The sequence below is a fragment of the Chiloscyllium plagiosum genome, unplaced genomic scaffold, assembly GCF_037043375.1.
Source record: "Chiloscyllium plagiosum isolate Xiang-an unplaced genomic scaffold, Cpla_swu_hap1 HiC_scaffold_53X, whole genome shotgun sequence".
Classification (NCBI taxonomy): domain Eukaryota; kingdom Metazoa; phylum Chordata; class Chondrichthyes; order Orectolobiformes; family Hemiscylliidae; genus Chiloscyllium; species Chiloscyllium plagiosum.
In genome coordinates, this window is record NW_028270191.1 from 9,739,043 (window position 1) to 9,756,511 (window position 17,469).

Consider the following 17,469-nt stretch of genomic DNA (forward strand, 5'->3'; position numbering starts at 1 on the left):
CCCTCCGACAGTGCGGCACTCCCTCAGCACTGACCCTCCGACAGTGCAGCACTCCCTCAGCACTGACCTTCCGACAGTGCGGCACTCCCTCAGCACTAACCCTCCGACAGTGCGGCACTCCCTCAGCACTGACCCTCCGACAGTGCGGCACTCCGTCAGCACTGACCCTCCGACAGTGCGGCGCTCCCTCCGCACTGACCCTCCGACAGTGCGGCGCTCCCTCAGCACTGACCCTCCGACAGTGCGGCACTCCCTCAGTACTGACCCTCCGACAGTGCGGCACACCCTCGGCACTGACCCTCCGACAGTGTGGCACTCCCTCAACACTGACCTTCCAACAGTGCCCCACTCCCTCAGCACTGACCGTCCGACAGTGTAGCACTCCCTCAGCACTGACCCTCCGACAGTGCGGCGCTCCCTCAGCACTGACCCTCCGACAGTGCGGCATTCCCTCAGTACTGACCCTCCGACAGTGCGGCACTCCCTCAGCACTGACCCTCCGACAGTGCGGCACTCCCTCAGCACTGACCCTCCGACAGTGCGGCACTCCCTCAGCACTGACCCTCCGACAGTGTGGCGCTCCCTCAGCACTGACCTTCCAACAGTGCCCCACTCCATCAGCACTGACCCTCCGACAGTGTGGCACTCCCTCAGCACTGACCCTCCGACAGTGCGGCACTCCCTCAGCACTGACCCTCCGACAGTGCGGCATTCCCTCAGTACTGACCCTCCGACAGTGCGGCACTCCCTCAGCACTGACCCTCCGACAGTGCGGCACTCCCTCAGCACTGACCCTCCGACCGTGCGGCACTCCCTCAGCACTGACCATCCGACAGTGCCCACTCCCTCAGCACTGACCCTCCGACAGTGCGGCACTCCCTCAGCACTGACCCTCTGACAGTGCGGCACTCCCTCAGCACTGACCCTCCGACCGTGCGGCACTCCCTCAGCACTGACCATCCGACAGTGCCCACTCCCTCAGCACTGACCCTCCGACAGTGCGGCACTCCCTCAGCACTGACCCTCCGACAGTGCGGCACTCCCTCAGGACTGACCCTCCGACAGTGCGGCACTCCCTCAGCACTGACCCTCCGACAGTGTGGCACTCCCTCAGTACTGACCCTCCGACAGTGCGGCATTCCCTCAGTACTGACCCTCCGACAGTGCGGCACTCCCTCAGGACTGACCCTCCGACAGTGCGGCACTCCCTCAGGACTGACCCTCCGACAGTGCGGCACTCCCTCAGTACTGACCCTCCGACAGTGCTGCATTCCCTCAGTACTGACCCTCCGACAGTGCGGCACTCCCTCAGCACTGACCCTCCGACCGTGCGGCACTCCCTCAGCACTGACCATCCGACAGTGCCCACTCCCTCAGCACTGACCCTCCGACAGTGCGGCACTCCCTCAGCACTGACCCTCCGACAGTGCGGCACTCCCTCAGGACTGACCCTCCGACAGTGCGGCACTCCCTCAGCACTGACCCTCCGACAGTGCGGCACTCCCTCAGTACTGACCCTCCGACAGTGCGGCACTCCCTCAGTACTGACCCTCCGACAGTGCGGCATTCCCTCAGTACTGACCCTCCGACAGTGCGGCACTCCCTCAGGACTGACCCTCCGACAGTGCGGCACTCCCTCAGGACTGACCCTCCGACAGTGCGGCACTCCCTCAGTACTGACCCTCCGACAGTGTGGCATTCCCTCAGTACTGACCCTCCGACAGTGCGGCACTCCCTCAGCACTGACCCTCCGACAGTGCGGCACTCCCTCAGCACTGACCCTCCGACCGTGCGGCACTCCCTCAGCACTGACCATCCGACAGTGCCCACTCCCTCAGCACTGACCCTCCGACAGTGCGGCACTCCCTCAGTACTGAACCTCTGACAGTGCGGCACTCCCTCAGTACTGACCCTCCGACAGTGCGGCACTCCCTCAGCACTGACCCTCCGACAGTGCGGCACTCCCTCAGCACTGACCTTCTGACAGTGCGGCACTCCCTCAGCACTTTCCTGAACAATTACCCTTGATTTTCCCGTATTCAGGTCTTCGAGTATATTTTGCCACCGAGCGCGATGATCTGTCTGATCTGCAAGATTGGTGTGGAGCAGGTGGGACTTGATCCTCGGCCCCCTGGCTCTGAGGTAGGGACACTAGCGTCGTGCCACACATTTGGTGTGTGATGTGAGCGATGCCAGTGTGCCAGAGCTGACATGTTGATGGTGGTGGTGGAGGAGCGATGGAGTGCCATGGGCTGTGATGGAGTGTGGTGATGTGTTAACATAAGGGGATGTACTGGCATCTGATCCAGCGACAGAAAGCAGTAGGGTCAGATTGGATTGGGGGCTGACGGGATTTGCCAATTTGCCATCGTGGCGTCCTTCCTCAGCGTGAGTGAGTGAGCTCCACCATTTTCCCACTGTATTCCAGGCCTATACCAGCGTTGCCAAAACTCCATTGATCCTTCGTGAAAACCTGAAGCTTGCTTCCCTGATGAACACCGTCGTCTTCCACACGAAGCTGCTGGACCATTTGCCCGTTCTGTTAGAGGAGACAGCTGACCTCACCATCTTCTGGTTGGTACATGATGACGACACCCGGACCCTGCTTTCTGGTTACCCAGCAACCAAGCCCAACGCCCCTGAGTCGTGTTACCCAGTGACAGAGGCCCCTCTCTCCTCCTCACGTTGACCTGTGAGTGCCAGGCCAACATCCCACTCCGGAGCTGGAGAATGCCCTGCAATCCCTCCAGGGCGAGTCCACCTGCTCACGTTCCCTCCGGATCTTATACGGTTCAACTCAGTCACCTCAGAGTCGACGAAACTCCAGAGGATACAGGCCTACCCTGTCCAGCCTTTCCTCATGAGGCAATCCACTCATTCCAAGGATTAGTCTGGGAAACCTTCTCTGAACTGCTTCCAACGCATTAACGTCCTCCTGTCAGCACAGTGATCATGACCACCCCATTTATTTCAGATGTGCTTGCACCAGAATCCTGTATAACAGGAGCATGACCTTCCTAATTTTGTGTTTAACTCCCCTCATTTCTCCCCAGTTGACAGCAACCACATTCCTGACATACGCTGGTCCATCAGACCATCAGATATAGGAGCAGAATTAGGCCATTCGGCCCATCGGGTCTGCTCTGCCATTCGATCATGGCTGTTATGTTTCTCAGCCTCATTCCCCTGCCTTCTCCCTGTAACCCTTGATCCCATTATTAATCCATCTCTGTCTTAAACACACTCAGTGACCCGGCCTCCACAGCTCTCTGCAGCAATGGGTCCCACATATTCCCCACCCTCTGGCTGAAGAACTTCCTCCCTATCTCCGTACTAAAGGGTCCTCCCTCACTCTGAGGCTGTGCCCTCGGGTCCCAGTCTCTCCTCCGAGTGGAAACACCTTCTCCATGTCCACTCTGTCCAGGCCTCTCAGTATTCTGTAATCAGATTCCCCTTCATCATTCCAAACCCCATCGAGTACACACCCAGAGTCCCCAACCCCTCCTCATATGACAAACCCTTCATCCCCAAGATCAATCTTGTAAACCCCCTCCAAGGCCCGCACATCCTTCCCTAGATACAGGGCCCCGATACTGCTCACAATATTCCAAATCATAGAATCCCTAAAGCGTGGAAGTTGGCCATTCAGCCTATTGAGTCCACACCGACCCTCCGAAGAGCATCCCAACCAGATTCACCCCTCTATCCTATCCCTATAACCCTCCATTTCCCATGGCTAATTGACCCTAACATCCCTGGGCACTATGTGACAATTTAGCACGAGGAGAAAGTGAGGACTGCAGATGCTGGAGATCAGAGCTGAAAAATGTGTTGCTGGAAAAGCGCAGCAGGTCAGGCAGCATCCAAGGAACAGGAGAATCGACGTTTCATTGCTGAAGAAGGGCTCATGCCCGAAACGTCGATTCTCCTGCTCCTTGGATGCCGCCTGACCTGCTGCACTTTTCCAGCGACAATTTAGCATGGCCAATCCACCCTAACCTGCACATCCCTGGGCACTATGGGACAATTTAGCATGGCCAATCCACCCTAACCTGCACATCCCTGGGCACTATGGGACAATTTAGCATGGCCAATCCACCCTAACCTGCACATCCCTGGGCACTATGGGACAATTTAGCACGGCCAATCCACCCTAACCTGCACATCCCTGGATACTATGGGACAATTTAGCATGGCCAATCCACCCTAACCTGCACATCCCTGGGCACTATGGGACAATTTAGCATGGCCAATCCACCCTAACCTGCACATCCCTGGGCACTATGGGACAATTTAGCACGGTCAATCCACCCTAACCTGCACATCCCTGGACACTATGGGGTAATTTAGCATGGCCAATCCACCCTAACCTGCACATCCCTGAACACTATGGGAAAGTTTAGCACGGCCAATCCACCCTAACCTGCACATCCCTGGGCACTATGGGACAATTTAGCACGGCCAATCCACCCTAACCTGCACATCCCTGGACACTATGGGACAATTTAGCATGGCCAATCCACCCTAACCTGCACATCCCTGGACACTATGGGACAATTTAGCACGGCCAATCCACCCTAACCCACACATCCCTGGGCACTATGGGACAATTTAGCACGGCCAATCCACCCTAACCTGCACATCCCTGGACACTATGGGACAATTTAGCATGGCCAATCCACCCTAACCTGCACATCACTGGGCACTACGGGGACAATTTAGTATGGCCAATCCACCCTAACCTGCACATCCCTGGACACTATGGGACAATTTAGCATGGCCAATCCACCCTAACCTGCACATCCCTGGGCACTATGGGACAATTTAGCACGGCCAATCCACCCTAACCTGCACATCCCTGGACACTGTGGGACAATTTAGCATGGCCAATCCACCCTAACCTGCACATCCCTGGGCACTATGGGACAATTTAGCACGGCCAATCCACCCTAACCTGCACTTCCCTGGGCACTATGGGACAATTTAGCATGGCCAATCCACCCTAACCTGCACATCCCTGGGCACTATGGGACAATTTAGCATGGCCAATCCACACTAACCTGCACATCCCTGGGCACTATGGGACAATTTAGCATGACCAATCCACCCTAACCTGCACATCCCTGGGCACTATGGGACAATTTAGCATGACCAATCCACCCTAACCTGCACATCCCTGGCCACTATGGGGCAATTTAGCATGGCCAATCCCACCCTAACCTGCACATCCCTGGGCACTATGGGGCAATTTAGCATGGCCAATCCACCCTAACCTGCACATCCCTGGGCACTATGGGACAATTTAGCACGGCCAATCCACCCTAACCTGCACATCGCTGGGCACTATGGGGCAATTTAGCATGGCCAATCCCACCCTAACCTGCACATCCCTGGGCACTATGGGGCAATTTAGCATGGCCAATCCACCCTAACCTGCACATCCCTGGCCACTATGGGACAATTTAGCATGGCCAATCCACCCTAACCTACACATCCCTGGGCACTATGGGACAATTTCCCATGGCCAATCCTCCCTAACCTGCACATCCCTGGGCACTATGGGGCAATTTAGCATGGCCAATCCACCCTAACCTGCACATCCCTGGACACTATGGGACAATTTAGCATGGCCAATCCACCCTAACCTGCACATCGCTGGGCACTATGGGGCAATTTAGCATGGCCAATCCCACCCTAACCTGCACATCCCTGGGCACTATGGGGCAATTTAGCATGGCCAATCCACCCTAACCTGCACATCCCTGGCCACTATGGGACAATTTAGCATGGCCAATCCACCCTAACCTGCACATCCCTGGCCACTATGGGACAATTTAGCATGGCCAATCCACCCTAACCTGCACATCCCTGGCCACTATGGGACAATTTAGCATGGCCAATCCACCCTAACCTGAACATCCCTGGGCACTATGGGACAATTTAGCATGGCCAATCCCACCCTAACCTGCACATCCCTGGGCACTATGGGACAATTTAGCATGGCCAATTTGACTGTTCTGCTCAGTTGCAATTTTGCCCACTTTGACAAATGCCCCTTTTCTGTGGCAGTTTCTACCCGCGTTTGTTCGAGAAGATGTTCTCTCAAAGCACCGAGGAGCCCTCACAGCTGCCGTACCTGATCGCATTCCCGATGGTCTGCTGCCACTTCTCAAACTGCATCCACGACATGTGCCCTGAGGAGGTCGGTCACTGCACATCTCTGCCTCCTTGCCTGTGCATCGCGGCTGGTTTCCCAGCTTAACCCATCTTACCGTCATTCTTCCGGTACTGTGTCACCACGGGAGGGCACCCCGTCTCGGAGTTGGCTGCTTTTGCAAGTCAGCGAAACTCTGCGGTTTGGCATCCTTGCAATTCAAGGAGCTCAATGGTCTCTTCCTGTTGCTATGTTCTTAAAGGAAGTGACTTAGGCCGGTTCTCATGTCCAGCATTGGGGCCTAAGTTTGCCACCTGTCCAGGAGTGGGCCAGAAATGAAAGTCAATCTCCTGAATGCTGCGATGTGCGGCCCTGAAGAAATAAAATTGCAGGGACGTCAAAAGAAGATTGTTTTTTGTCAAACTCTTTGAAGGTTTCTCTTTACAGGTCTCGAAGGTTAAAGGTTGGAAGGACAGGCCGCTTGGCTGATTGGCTGTGCGTCACATCAGGATGGACGCATTGGTCAGGAGTGTTGGCCTGAAGTGTGTGAGGAGGTCTCCAGGAAGTGACTTCATCACCACTTGGCAACTCCAGGGCGACTCATTCTGTTACGTTAACCCCGAGAGAGAGTGCTTGTGCTGCCACCTAGCTCAGAGTTGGCCCGATGCTGGTGGGTGGGGGTTATAGGTTGCCAGGCAGTTCTCATTCCGATTGGCAGCTCTAGAATTAACGTGAGCTTCACTTGAGGAGATAGCACAGTTGCCCACTGACGCAAGGGTGGCACCCTCAAAGCTCAGCGATTGCCTCCCAGAGTCCTGGTGAGCGCCACCAGAAGTGGAGACGGGCACGCTCTGGCGATATCGGGTTGGCAAATGCAATGCAGCGGGCGCTGCCAATGAGAACGGCAGTCTGACCGGAGTCAGTGTTTCCTCCCAGGGCGAGGGTGACAACTGATGGCAGCTTTTGTTTCTCTCCGGGCAGTACAACGTCCTCCAGAAACGAAGCCTGGGCCTGTGCAACAGCTTTCTGCATGAAATCGCCAAACAGGCCAGCGGCTGTATGATCCAACTGTGCTATGAGCAACATAACCTCAGCGAGAAGGTGAGAGACAGAGGCGACGGGGTGGGGCGGGATTGATATCGTTTCCGGCATTGGTTCGTTGGACTGACCTGCAGCCTCCGCTGGGCTGGTTCCTCCTCAGCTCCTGCCCAAGCACACCGCTCAGACCATCAGCAAAGTCGTCAACAAGAAACGCAAGAAGCCCGTCAGCAAGAAAGCGGAGCCCAACAGAGAAAAGCCGGGAATCGAGAGCCAGCGAAAGGACAGAGCCGTTGACACCAAGTAAGTGAGGGGGGGATGGAGGTCTGAGGACATTCGGTGTGCACCTGACCCCCAAACCGCAGCTCAGTACATGTGGTGGTTCTCAGGCTGCTGGACGGTCCAACAGGTATTGTAGATCCACCTCAAGAATGTCGCGTCGGCCCTAAGTTTCTTTCACCTTAAAGGTAGACGTGAACTGGGTTTTCCAGACGTGGCACAAGCCACTTGATGTTAAGCAAAAGACAATTTATTTAAACACTGTCGTTAAAATGCAAACAAAAGAAAGAGGAATTTAGAATCACTTAACTAGTAGGGCGGCGTGGTGGCTCAGTGGTTAGCACTACTGCCTCACTGCGCCAGGGACCCGGGTTCGATTCTAGCCTCAGGCGACTGACTGTGTGGAGTTTGCACGTACTCCCCGTGTCTGCGTGGGTTTCCTCTTACAGTCTAAAGATGTTCAACTTAGGGTGGATTGGCCATGCTAAATTGTCCCATAGTGCCCAGGGATGTGCAGGTTAGGGTGGATTGGCCATGCTAAATTGTCCCATAGTGCCCAGGGATGTGCAGGTTAGGGTGGATTGGCCATGCTAAATTGTCCCATAGTGCCCAGGGATGTGCAGGTTTGGGTGGATTGGCCATGCTAAATTGTCGCATAGTGTCCAGGGATGTGCAGGTTAGGGTGGATTAATCAGGGGGAAATGTTGGGGAACGGGTCTGGGTGGGTTACTCTTCAGAAGGTCAGTGTGGACTTGTTGGGCCGAATGGCCTGTTTCCACGCTGGAGGTATTCTCTGATTCTACTGGAAATCTTGACTGAATAATATAGAGTAACAATGGCTAATTGACTGTTTCAAAACAGTACCATCCCATCAACAACCCCCCCCCACCTTGGCAAAAAGGCAAATTCCGACACAGGTTCTCACATGCAGTTCTCCAATTCAGGAGGAAACAACATCAACAGGAAATTCAGAGAGAAGAGCAGCTGGGAATCATTCACTGAAGCTCTATTGAGACCCCAGTAGCTTCTGACACTACCAAGAATCCAAACCCCAGAAATCCTGATCTGTGCGAGCTGGCCACACCCACTCAGGCTGCATTAAAATAAACCCAAGGCCTCTCAAGTAGTTTTCAGCAGCCAACTCTGCATTACAACCTCTCTTTAAAAAAAGGATAAAATATCGTCTTAAAGTGAAAGCATCGTCAGAGTAGCCATAGTTATACCTAATGCTGTTGTTTAATTTCTAAATAGGCACATTGATGCTGATTGGTTGAGTCATTGCTGTCGGGAATGCGCCAGACCCTGGCACCTCCTCCAGGGCAGGCAATCAGGGCTCTTCTCCTTCCCTGCAGGGTAAATTGTTGTGCCCTTTGAAAATGTGGTATTCTTGCAATTGTGTCCTGATGAGGGATGAGCAAGAAGGGGACTCTGTCTTTTCAGCAATGTCTTGCGACGTCGTCAAGGATAGATCAGAAGAGGCAGCACTAAACCTGTTTCTCTGTTCCAGCATGGATAAACATCACCTGACCCTCACTGAATACTGCATGGCCATCAACTACGTGAGAGAGCTGGTCGTATTTGAGCACACCGTATTACCCACTGAATACTTGACAAGCCAGTTAGAAGTCCGGCTCACCAGGTAACCGCTACAACTTGGGCTCGCCATTGGGACTGGGCCGTGCCTTTATGACAGTAATTCTTCAGTCTTAAACTGTTCTAACAATCCAACTTAGGACTTTACTTACTCATTGAAGGGGCTTAATCAGGCTCCACAACCACAAATCTTTGAAGGTATTGAGAACTTTAGTTTTGTTGGAAAAGACTGTGCTGTCACATTTGGATTGTCGAGTTTAATTATTTGTTCTGACTTCAGTTTCTTTGCAGGTCTTAAGACAACGCTTTCATGACCATCTACTCATAACTGGGAGCTGCATATTTAGCCTCTCTGCCTCTCTCAATCACTTGAATCCCATCCATTTCCCCCACAAGCTAAAGTAATCAATGGGGAACCTGTGACAAACAGACATCACCAGGGAGGACCTATAACCGATCACGAAACTCTCTTCACGGACATATTTTTGAGAAACACCCTTCCAAATCCTCTCATAAAAACCTCACGTTTGTAATGCGTAGCTAAAAGGAGACATGACGTCAGAGCGTTGTGTCTCACTCTCGTCAGGACTGGGACACCAGGAACTTGGAATGGGAACACTAATTTGGATGGCATGAGACGAGGTTATAGAACATAGAACAATACAGCACAGAACAGGCCCTTCGGCCCACGATGTTGTGCCGAACATTTGTCCTAGCTTAAGCACCCATCCATGTACCTATCCAATTGCCGCTTAAAGGTCACCAATGATTCTGACTCTACCACTCCCACAGACAGTGTATTCTATGCCCCCACCACTCTCTGGGTAAAGAACCTACCCCTGACATCTCCCCTATACCTTCCACCCTTCACCTTAAATTTATGTCCCCTTGTAACACTCTGTTGCACCCGGGGAAAAAGTCTCTGACTGTCTACTCTATCTATTCCTCTGATCATCTTATACACCTCTATCAAGTCACCCCTCATCCTTCGCCGTCCCAATGAGAAAAGGCCTAGCACTCTCAACCTATCCTCATACGACCTACTCTCCATTCCAGGCAACATCCTGGAGGTTGCTGATTGGTTGGACCGTTGTAGGCATGGAGATGCAACAGGAACTGTTCTCTATCATGGAAGGGGTGTTATTAGTAATCCAGAGCCCCTAGCTAATGTTCTAGGGACTTGGGTTCAAATCCCACCATGGCTAATAATGAAATTTGAATTCAATAAGAAAAAAAAAAATTGGATTTTATAAGTTTAATGATGACCGCAAAATCATTGTCATAAAAACCCATCTGAGTCACTAATCTCCTTTTAATCTGGCCTACACGTGAGTCCAGACCCACAGCCAACACGGTCGACTCTCAACTGCCCTCTGGGCCATTCAGAACGGGAAATATCCTCTGACCGAAACGGAATTGTTCATCTTTGTTAGAATCAAAAGAAATAGAGTCCCTACTGTGTGGAAACAGGCCCTTCAGCACGTAAAGTCCACACCGACCCTCCGAAGAGTATTCCATCCAAGCCTATTCCCCTGCTCTACATTTACCCCTGACTAATGCACTGAAGAAACTCTCAGGTGAATCCTAATGCCCAGGATGTTGTTATGGAGAACGCAACAGGGATGAAGGTACAACATTTGGATGCACGCCAGCCTGGTTGGAGTTTAATTAACCAACTAACTCAGATTGACAATGAACAGTTCCTGCCGCATCGCCATGCCAACCAGAATCCAACCACTCAGTACCCACTTCTCACGCCATATAAATTGGTGTTCCCTTTCCAAGTATGGTTCCTCGCCTGATGTAAGCAAGATGGAAATCTTTCAGCAAGGTTTATATCATGTACTTCCAAGCAATCATTCAAGTACAATCCTTGACTCCGGTTTAACTTGCCAATGTCCCCTTGGGTCTGATTGAATCCTTCATCCTTTCGATTTAAAACATTTTCCTCTACGTTATTGCTTGTTCTTTCCCATGACTCGTCCAAAACGTTTGGCGATCCCTCTTAGCCAAGTCTGCTCCCACGGCTGCTTGATTAGAGAGTCAGCCAGCTCAGAAACAGACCCTTCGGCCCAGCTCGTCCATGCTGACCAAGTTTCCCAAACCGATCGAGTCCCACTTGCCTGCGTTTGGCCCTTATCCCTCTCAACCCTTCCTATTCATGGACCCATCAAGATGCTGCCAGACCTGCTGAGCTTTTCCAGCAATTTCTGTTGTCATTGTTTATATCATTGGGTCAGAGGAGAGGGTGCAGAGCGTTAAGACGGGACAGATTATAGAATACCTTTGAGAGTGATGGGAATCTAAGGATTTTTATGCTCATCATTTTTTTTCACAAAGTTGCATTTTTCCTTCGAGAGACTATTCTGTCTGTTAGTTTCTGTCTATGTTTGTGAGGGTGGGTTTTTAGAAGATTTGTAGCTCAGGTTGGGTTCTGGATGAAGCTTTGTTCAGAGGCTCACTGATGATGTTACATAGTATGGTGACGAAACGTCTGAAAACAGACCTTCCAGCTCAGTGAGCAAACCTGCATCCATGTTTGTGAGAATTAGGGTAGACATTACTGGTGAGCTAATTGCCCCTTGGACTGAGTTGCCTTGTCCATTTCAGACGGCATTTGACAGTCAACCAACTTGGCTGTGGGTCTGGAGTCACGTGTAGGCCCAGACCAGGTGAGAATGGCAGATTCCATTCCCTAAAGGACATTGCTGAACCCGACGGGGTTTATAATAACCAGTACCATCCGTGGTGATCAGGATGGAAATGGCTTTATAAATTGGATTCTCTATAAGCTATATCTTTCGTTTCTTTCCCCTTATTCTTAAATTATTCAAAATGATGCTGTTTCATGAGAGAATCCCGACAGTGTGGAAACAGGCCATTCGGCCCAATATGTCCACACTGATCCTCCGAAGAGTAACCTACCCAGACCCATTTACTCTATGTTTCCCCTGACTAATGCACACAATGTACGCACCCCTGGGAACTATGGGACAATTTAGCATGGCCAATCCACCCTAACCTGCACATCCCTGGGCACTATGGGACAATTTAGCATGGCCAATCCACCCTAACCTGCACATCCCTGGGCACTATGGGACAATTTAGCATGGCCAATCCACCCTAACCTGCACATCCCTGGACACTATGGGACAATTTAGCACGGCCAATCCACCCTAACCTGCACATCCCTGGACACTATGGGACAATTTAGCATGGCCAATCCACCCTAACCTGCAATCCACCCTAACTAAATTGTCCCATAGTGCCCAGAGATGTGCAGGCTAGGTGCATTAGTCAGGGGCAAATGTAGAGTAATAGCGTAGGGGAATGGGTCTAGGTGGGATGCTCTTCAGAGGGCCAGTTTTGACTTGTTGGGCCGAATGGCCTGTTTCCTCACTGTTGGGATTCTATGGGTCAGCTGTAAGGAGAAAGCTCCATGGCCGACCTTGTCTTTCCTGGTAGTTTCTCTGCACTTGACTCTGACTCTCTCGCACCTACGCAGTCAAAGCAAGCTGGCAGTGTCTTTTCGATGCTTCTGTTTTGCCACGCAGAGCTATCATGCGGCTGGCCAACTACAGCCAAGCGACTCAGGAGATCGCCAAGCCGTCTGAGGTCCTATCCGGTGTCAAGGCATTCCTAGCGTTCATCCATTCTGTAGGCCATTACGTTAACATCGATGTGAGCAAGATTTGCAAGGAGGTCCTACTGCAGCAATCCCAGGCCACAGACGCCAATGGAGAGATAACCCTGACCACTGCTTACACCAACTGGTAGGTGCCAACCCGCACCGCACTGACACAGAGGAGCAGCTTCATGGTTTCGACCCACATCTGCTGATGTTGCTAAATTGTTGCTGTGCCAAATGTCAGCCCAAACAGTTGTGGCAGAGTGCTCACTTGCAAATGTGAGTGAAATATCATGGTTTAAATTTGGTAAATGGCTCTGACACGAGATAAAAGTCACCACAGCTGACTGACCCTCTGACAGTGCAGCACTCCCTCAGCACTGACCCTCCGACAGTGCGGCACTCCCTCAGTACTGACCCTCTGACAGTGCGGCACTCCCTCAGCACTGACCCTCTGACAGTGCAGCACTCCCTCAGTACTGACCCTCCGACAGTGCGGCACTCCCTCAGTACTGACCCTCTGACAGTGCGGCACTCCCTCAGTACTGACCCTCCGACAGTGCGGCACTCCCTCAGTACTGACCCTCCGACAGTGCGGCACTCCCTCAGCACTGACCCTCCGACAGTGCAGCATTCCCTCAGCACTGACCCTCCGATAGAATGGCACTCCCTCAGTACTGACCCTCCGACAGTGCGGCACTCCCTCAGTACTGACCCTCCGACAGTGCAGCACTCCCTCAGTACTGACCCTCTGACAGTGCAGCACTCCCTCAGTACTGATCCTCCGACAGTGCGGCACTCCCTCAGTACTGACCCACTGACAGTGCAGCACTCCCTCAGTACTGACCCTCTGACAGTGCAGCACTCCCTCAGTACTGACCCTCTCACAGTGCAGCACTCCCTCAGTACTGACACTCTAACAGTGCAGCACTCCCTCAGTACTGACCCTCTAACAGTGCAGCACTCCCTCAGTACTGACCCTCCGACAGTGCAGCACTCCCTCAGTACTGACCCTCCGACAGCGCAACACTCCCTCAGTACTGTCCCTCTGACAGTGCGGCACTCCCTCAGCACTGACCCTCCGACAGTGCGGCACTTCCTCAGTACTGACCCTCCGACAGTGCAGCACTCCCTCAGTACTGACCCTCCGACAGCGCAACACTCCCTCAGTACTGACCCTCTGACAGTGCAGCACTCCCTCAGCACTGACCCTCCGACAGTGCGGCACTCCCTCAGTACTGACCCTCCGACAGTGCAGCACTCCCTCAGTACTGACCCTCTCACAGTGCAGCACTCCCTCAGTACTGACCCTCTGACAGTGCAGCACTCCCTCAGTACTGACCCTCTCACAGTGCAGCACTCCCTCAGTACTGACCCTCTAACAGTGCAGCACTCCCTCAGTACTGCCCCTCTAACAGTGCAGCACTCCCTCAGTACTGACCCTCTAACAGTGCAGCACTCCCTCAGTACTGACCATCTGACAGTGCGGCACTCCCTCAGTACTGACCCTCTAACAGTGCTGCACTCCCTCAGTACTGACCCTCTGACAGTGCGGCACTCCCTCCGCACTGACCCTCCGACAGTGCAGCACTCCCTCAGCACTGACCCTCCGACAGTGCTGCACTCCCTCAGTACTGACCCTCCGACAGTGCAGCACTCCCTCTGCACTGACCCTCTCACAGTGCTGCACGTCCTCAGCACTGACCCTCTCACAGTGCAGCACTCCCTCAGTACTGACCCTCCGACAGTGCAGCACTCCCTCAGCACTGACCCTCCGACAATGTGGCACTCCCTCAGCACTGACCCTCTGACAGTGTGGCACTCCCTCAGTACTGACCCTCTGACAGAGCAGCACTCCCTCAGTACTTACCCTCCGATAGTGCAGCACTCCCTCAGTACTGACCCTCCCAAAGTGCAGCACACCCTCAGTACTGACCCTCTGACAGTGCGGCACTCCCTCAGTACTGACCCTCCCAAAGTACAGCACTCCCTCAGTACTGACCCTCCGACAGTGCGGCACTCCCTCAGCACTGACCCACCGACAGCGCAGCACTCCCTCAGCACTGACCCTCCGATAGTGCGGCACTCCCTCAGTACTGACCCTCTGACAGTGCCCACTCCCTCAACACTGACCCTCTGACAGTGCCCACTCCCTCAGTACTGACCCTCTGACAGTGCGGCACTCCCTCAACACTGACCCTCCGTTAGTGTGGTTCTCCCTCAGCACTGACCCTCCGACAGTGTGGCGCTCCCTCAGTACTGACCCTTCGACAGTGCCCACTCCCTCAGCACTGACCCTCCGACCGTGCGGCACTCCCTCAGCACTGACCCTCCGACAGTGCCCACTCCCTCAGCACTGACCCTCCGACGGTGCGGCACTCCCTCAGTACTGACCCTCTGACAGAGCGGCACTCCCTCAGTACTGACCCTCTGACAGTGCGGCACTCCCTCAGCACTGACCCTCCGACAGTGCGGCACTCCCTCAGCACTGACCCTCCGACAGTGCCCACTCCCTCAGCACTGACGGTACAGTCACTTGATTTGCCTGAGTGACCATTGGTTGGGTCGGCTTGGTGCTAAGGGCACGGGCTTGAACTCCCATTCGAGGTGCGGAATCGTCTTCCTTATTTGCCTTGGGTGAGGCCGGTAACTCGAAATCAAAGCTCCCAAGTGATCCCTTCACGTTTTGCAAATGGTCAAGTCAGTGGCCGTGTGGTAGATTGTAGCGACTGTTGGGTTTTGAGCAGATTGAGCTGTCCATGCCCTTGCATCATGAAACCCTGAGGTCCCTTGTCACTGGAGGGCAGAGTCAGTTTGACCTGATTGGTTCAGCAATGACCAGATCGGTGACCGTTTCACAGAGGATTCACCTCCCACCGTTTGTAATATTGCAGGTACTTGGAAAGTCTTCTGCGACAGGCCAGCACTGGGATCATCATTCACTCCCCCGCTGTCAGAGCTTTCGTGACCATACCTGTGGAGAACATGCAGATATTCAACGCTGAAGAGTATTCGGATGTGTCAGGTCTGTGAGTGGCTGGTTTTTCATCCTTCATGGCTTGGTACTGTTCAAGTGTTGTCCGTGAAATTTGCCCCGAACCCGTCAAAGTCATTTCCAGTGCCAACTATATCCCATCTGTCATGATTTCTCGCAACCTGTGAATTTAATGAAGATGGTGCCCTCCCTGCAACCTCTTTGATGGTGTTAATTTGCACGGGCCAAAACAAAGGCAGCGCGACCACAGGCTTTGCTTTACTAACTTTGCCTGCACTCTTCTCCCTTGTTCCACACTGCCCACTTCGTGCCCAGGGGGCACGCTCTCAGCGCCACCATCGCCCACTCTCTCGTTTATCCCATTTGGGCAACCAAACCGGCACTGGGTAATCTCCCACTTCCCCATGTGGTAATTTGGCCCACGCTCCAGAATGCAGACCCCTTCCAGTCAGGAGGAAGATTCCGGGGCCTCAAAGGTCACAGCTCCCTCAAAGTTAGCCACTGCCCTCTGACCCCGAACGCCCTGACATTCAGAAATGCAGAGATCATTGAAAATCTGTTCAGCTGATGAAAATATACAGAGAGTCCCGACAGTGCGGAAACAGGCCATTCGGAACAACAAGTCCACACCGACCCACCAAAGAGTGTCCCACCGAGACCCTGTTATTTTATGTTTCACCCTGACGAATGGACCGAACCTGCACATCCCTGGGCACTACGGGGACAATTTAGCACGGCCAATCCACCCTAACCTGCACATCCGTGGGCACTATGGGACAATTTAGCATGGCCAATCCACCCTAACCTGCACATCGCTGGGCACTATGGGACAATTTAGCATGGCCAATCCACCCTAACCTGCACATCCCTGGGCACTATGGGACAATTTAGCATGGCCAACCCACCCTAACCTGCACATTCCTGGGCACTATGGGACAATTTAGCATGGCCAACCCACCCTAACCTACACATCCCTGGATACTATGGGACAATTTAGCATGGCCAACCCACCCTAACCTGCACATCCCTGGGCACTATGGGACAATTTAGCATGGCCAATCCACCCTAACCTACACATCCCTGGGCACTATGGGACAATTTAGCATGGCCAGTCCACCCTAACCTGCACATCCCTGGGCACTATGGGACAATTTAGCATGGCGAATCCACCCTAACCTGCACATCCCTGGACACTATGGGACAATTTAGCATGGTCAATCCACCCTAACCTGCACATCCCTGGGCACTATGGGACAATTTAGCATGGTCAATCCACCCTAACCTACACATCCCTGGGCACTATGGGACAATTTAGCATGGCCAATCCACCCTAACCTGCACATCCCTGGGCACTATGGGACAATTTAGCATGGTCAATCCACCCTAACCTGCACATCCCTGGGCACTATGGGACAATTTAGCACGGCCAATCCACCCTAACCTGCACATCCCTGGGCACTATGGGACAATTTAGCATGGCCAATCCACCCTAACCTGCACATCCCTGGGCACTATGGGACAATTTAGCACGGCCAATCCACCCTAACCTACACATCCCTGGACACTATGGGACAATTTAGCATGGTCAATCCACCCTAACCTGCACATCCCTGGGCATTATGGGACAATTTAGCATGGTCAATCCACCCTAACCTGCACATCCCTGGGCACTATGGGACAATTTAGCATGGTCAATCCACCCTAACCTGCACATCCCTGGGCACTATGGGACAATTTAGCATGACCAATCCACCCTAACCTGCACATCCCTGGGCACTATGG

General features: G+C 53.2%; 1 protein-coding gene across 1 annotated transcript in view; it reads left to right on the plus strand.

The window, feature by feature from the left end:
- LOC122546558 (nck-associated protein 1-like) overlaps positions 1-17,469 on the plus strand; it is a 234,902-nt gene that overhangs the window by 126,544 nt on the left and 90,889 nt on the right. The window contains exons 16-22 of the mRNA XM_087985609.1: positions 2,429-2,574; positions 6,070-6,202; positions 7,136-7,255; positions 7,356-7,495; positions 8,979-9,110; positions 12,619-12,837; positions 15,587-15,717. Of these exons, the coding sequence (XP_087841735.1) occupies positions 2,429-2,574; positions 6,070-6,202; positions 7,136-7,255; positions 7,356-7,495; positions 8,979-9,110; positions 12,619-12,837; positions 15,587-15,717 (1,021 nt within the window). The remainder of the gene's footprint in view (positions 1-2,428; positions 2,575-6,069; positions 6,203-7,135; positions 7,256-7,355; positions 7,496-8,978; positions 9,111-12,618; positions 12,838-15,586; positions 15,718-17,469) is intronic.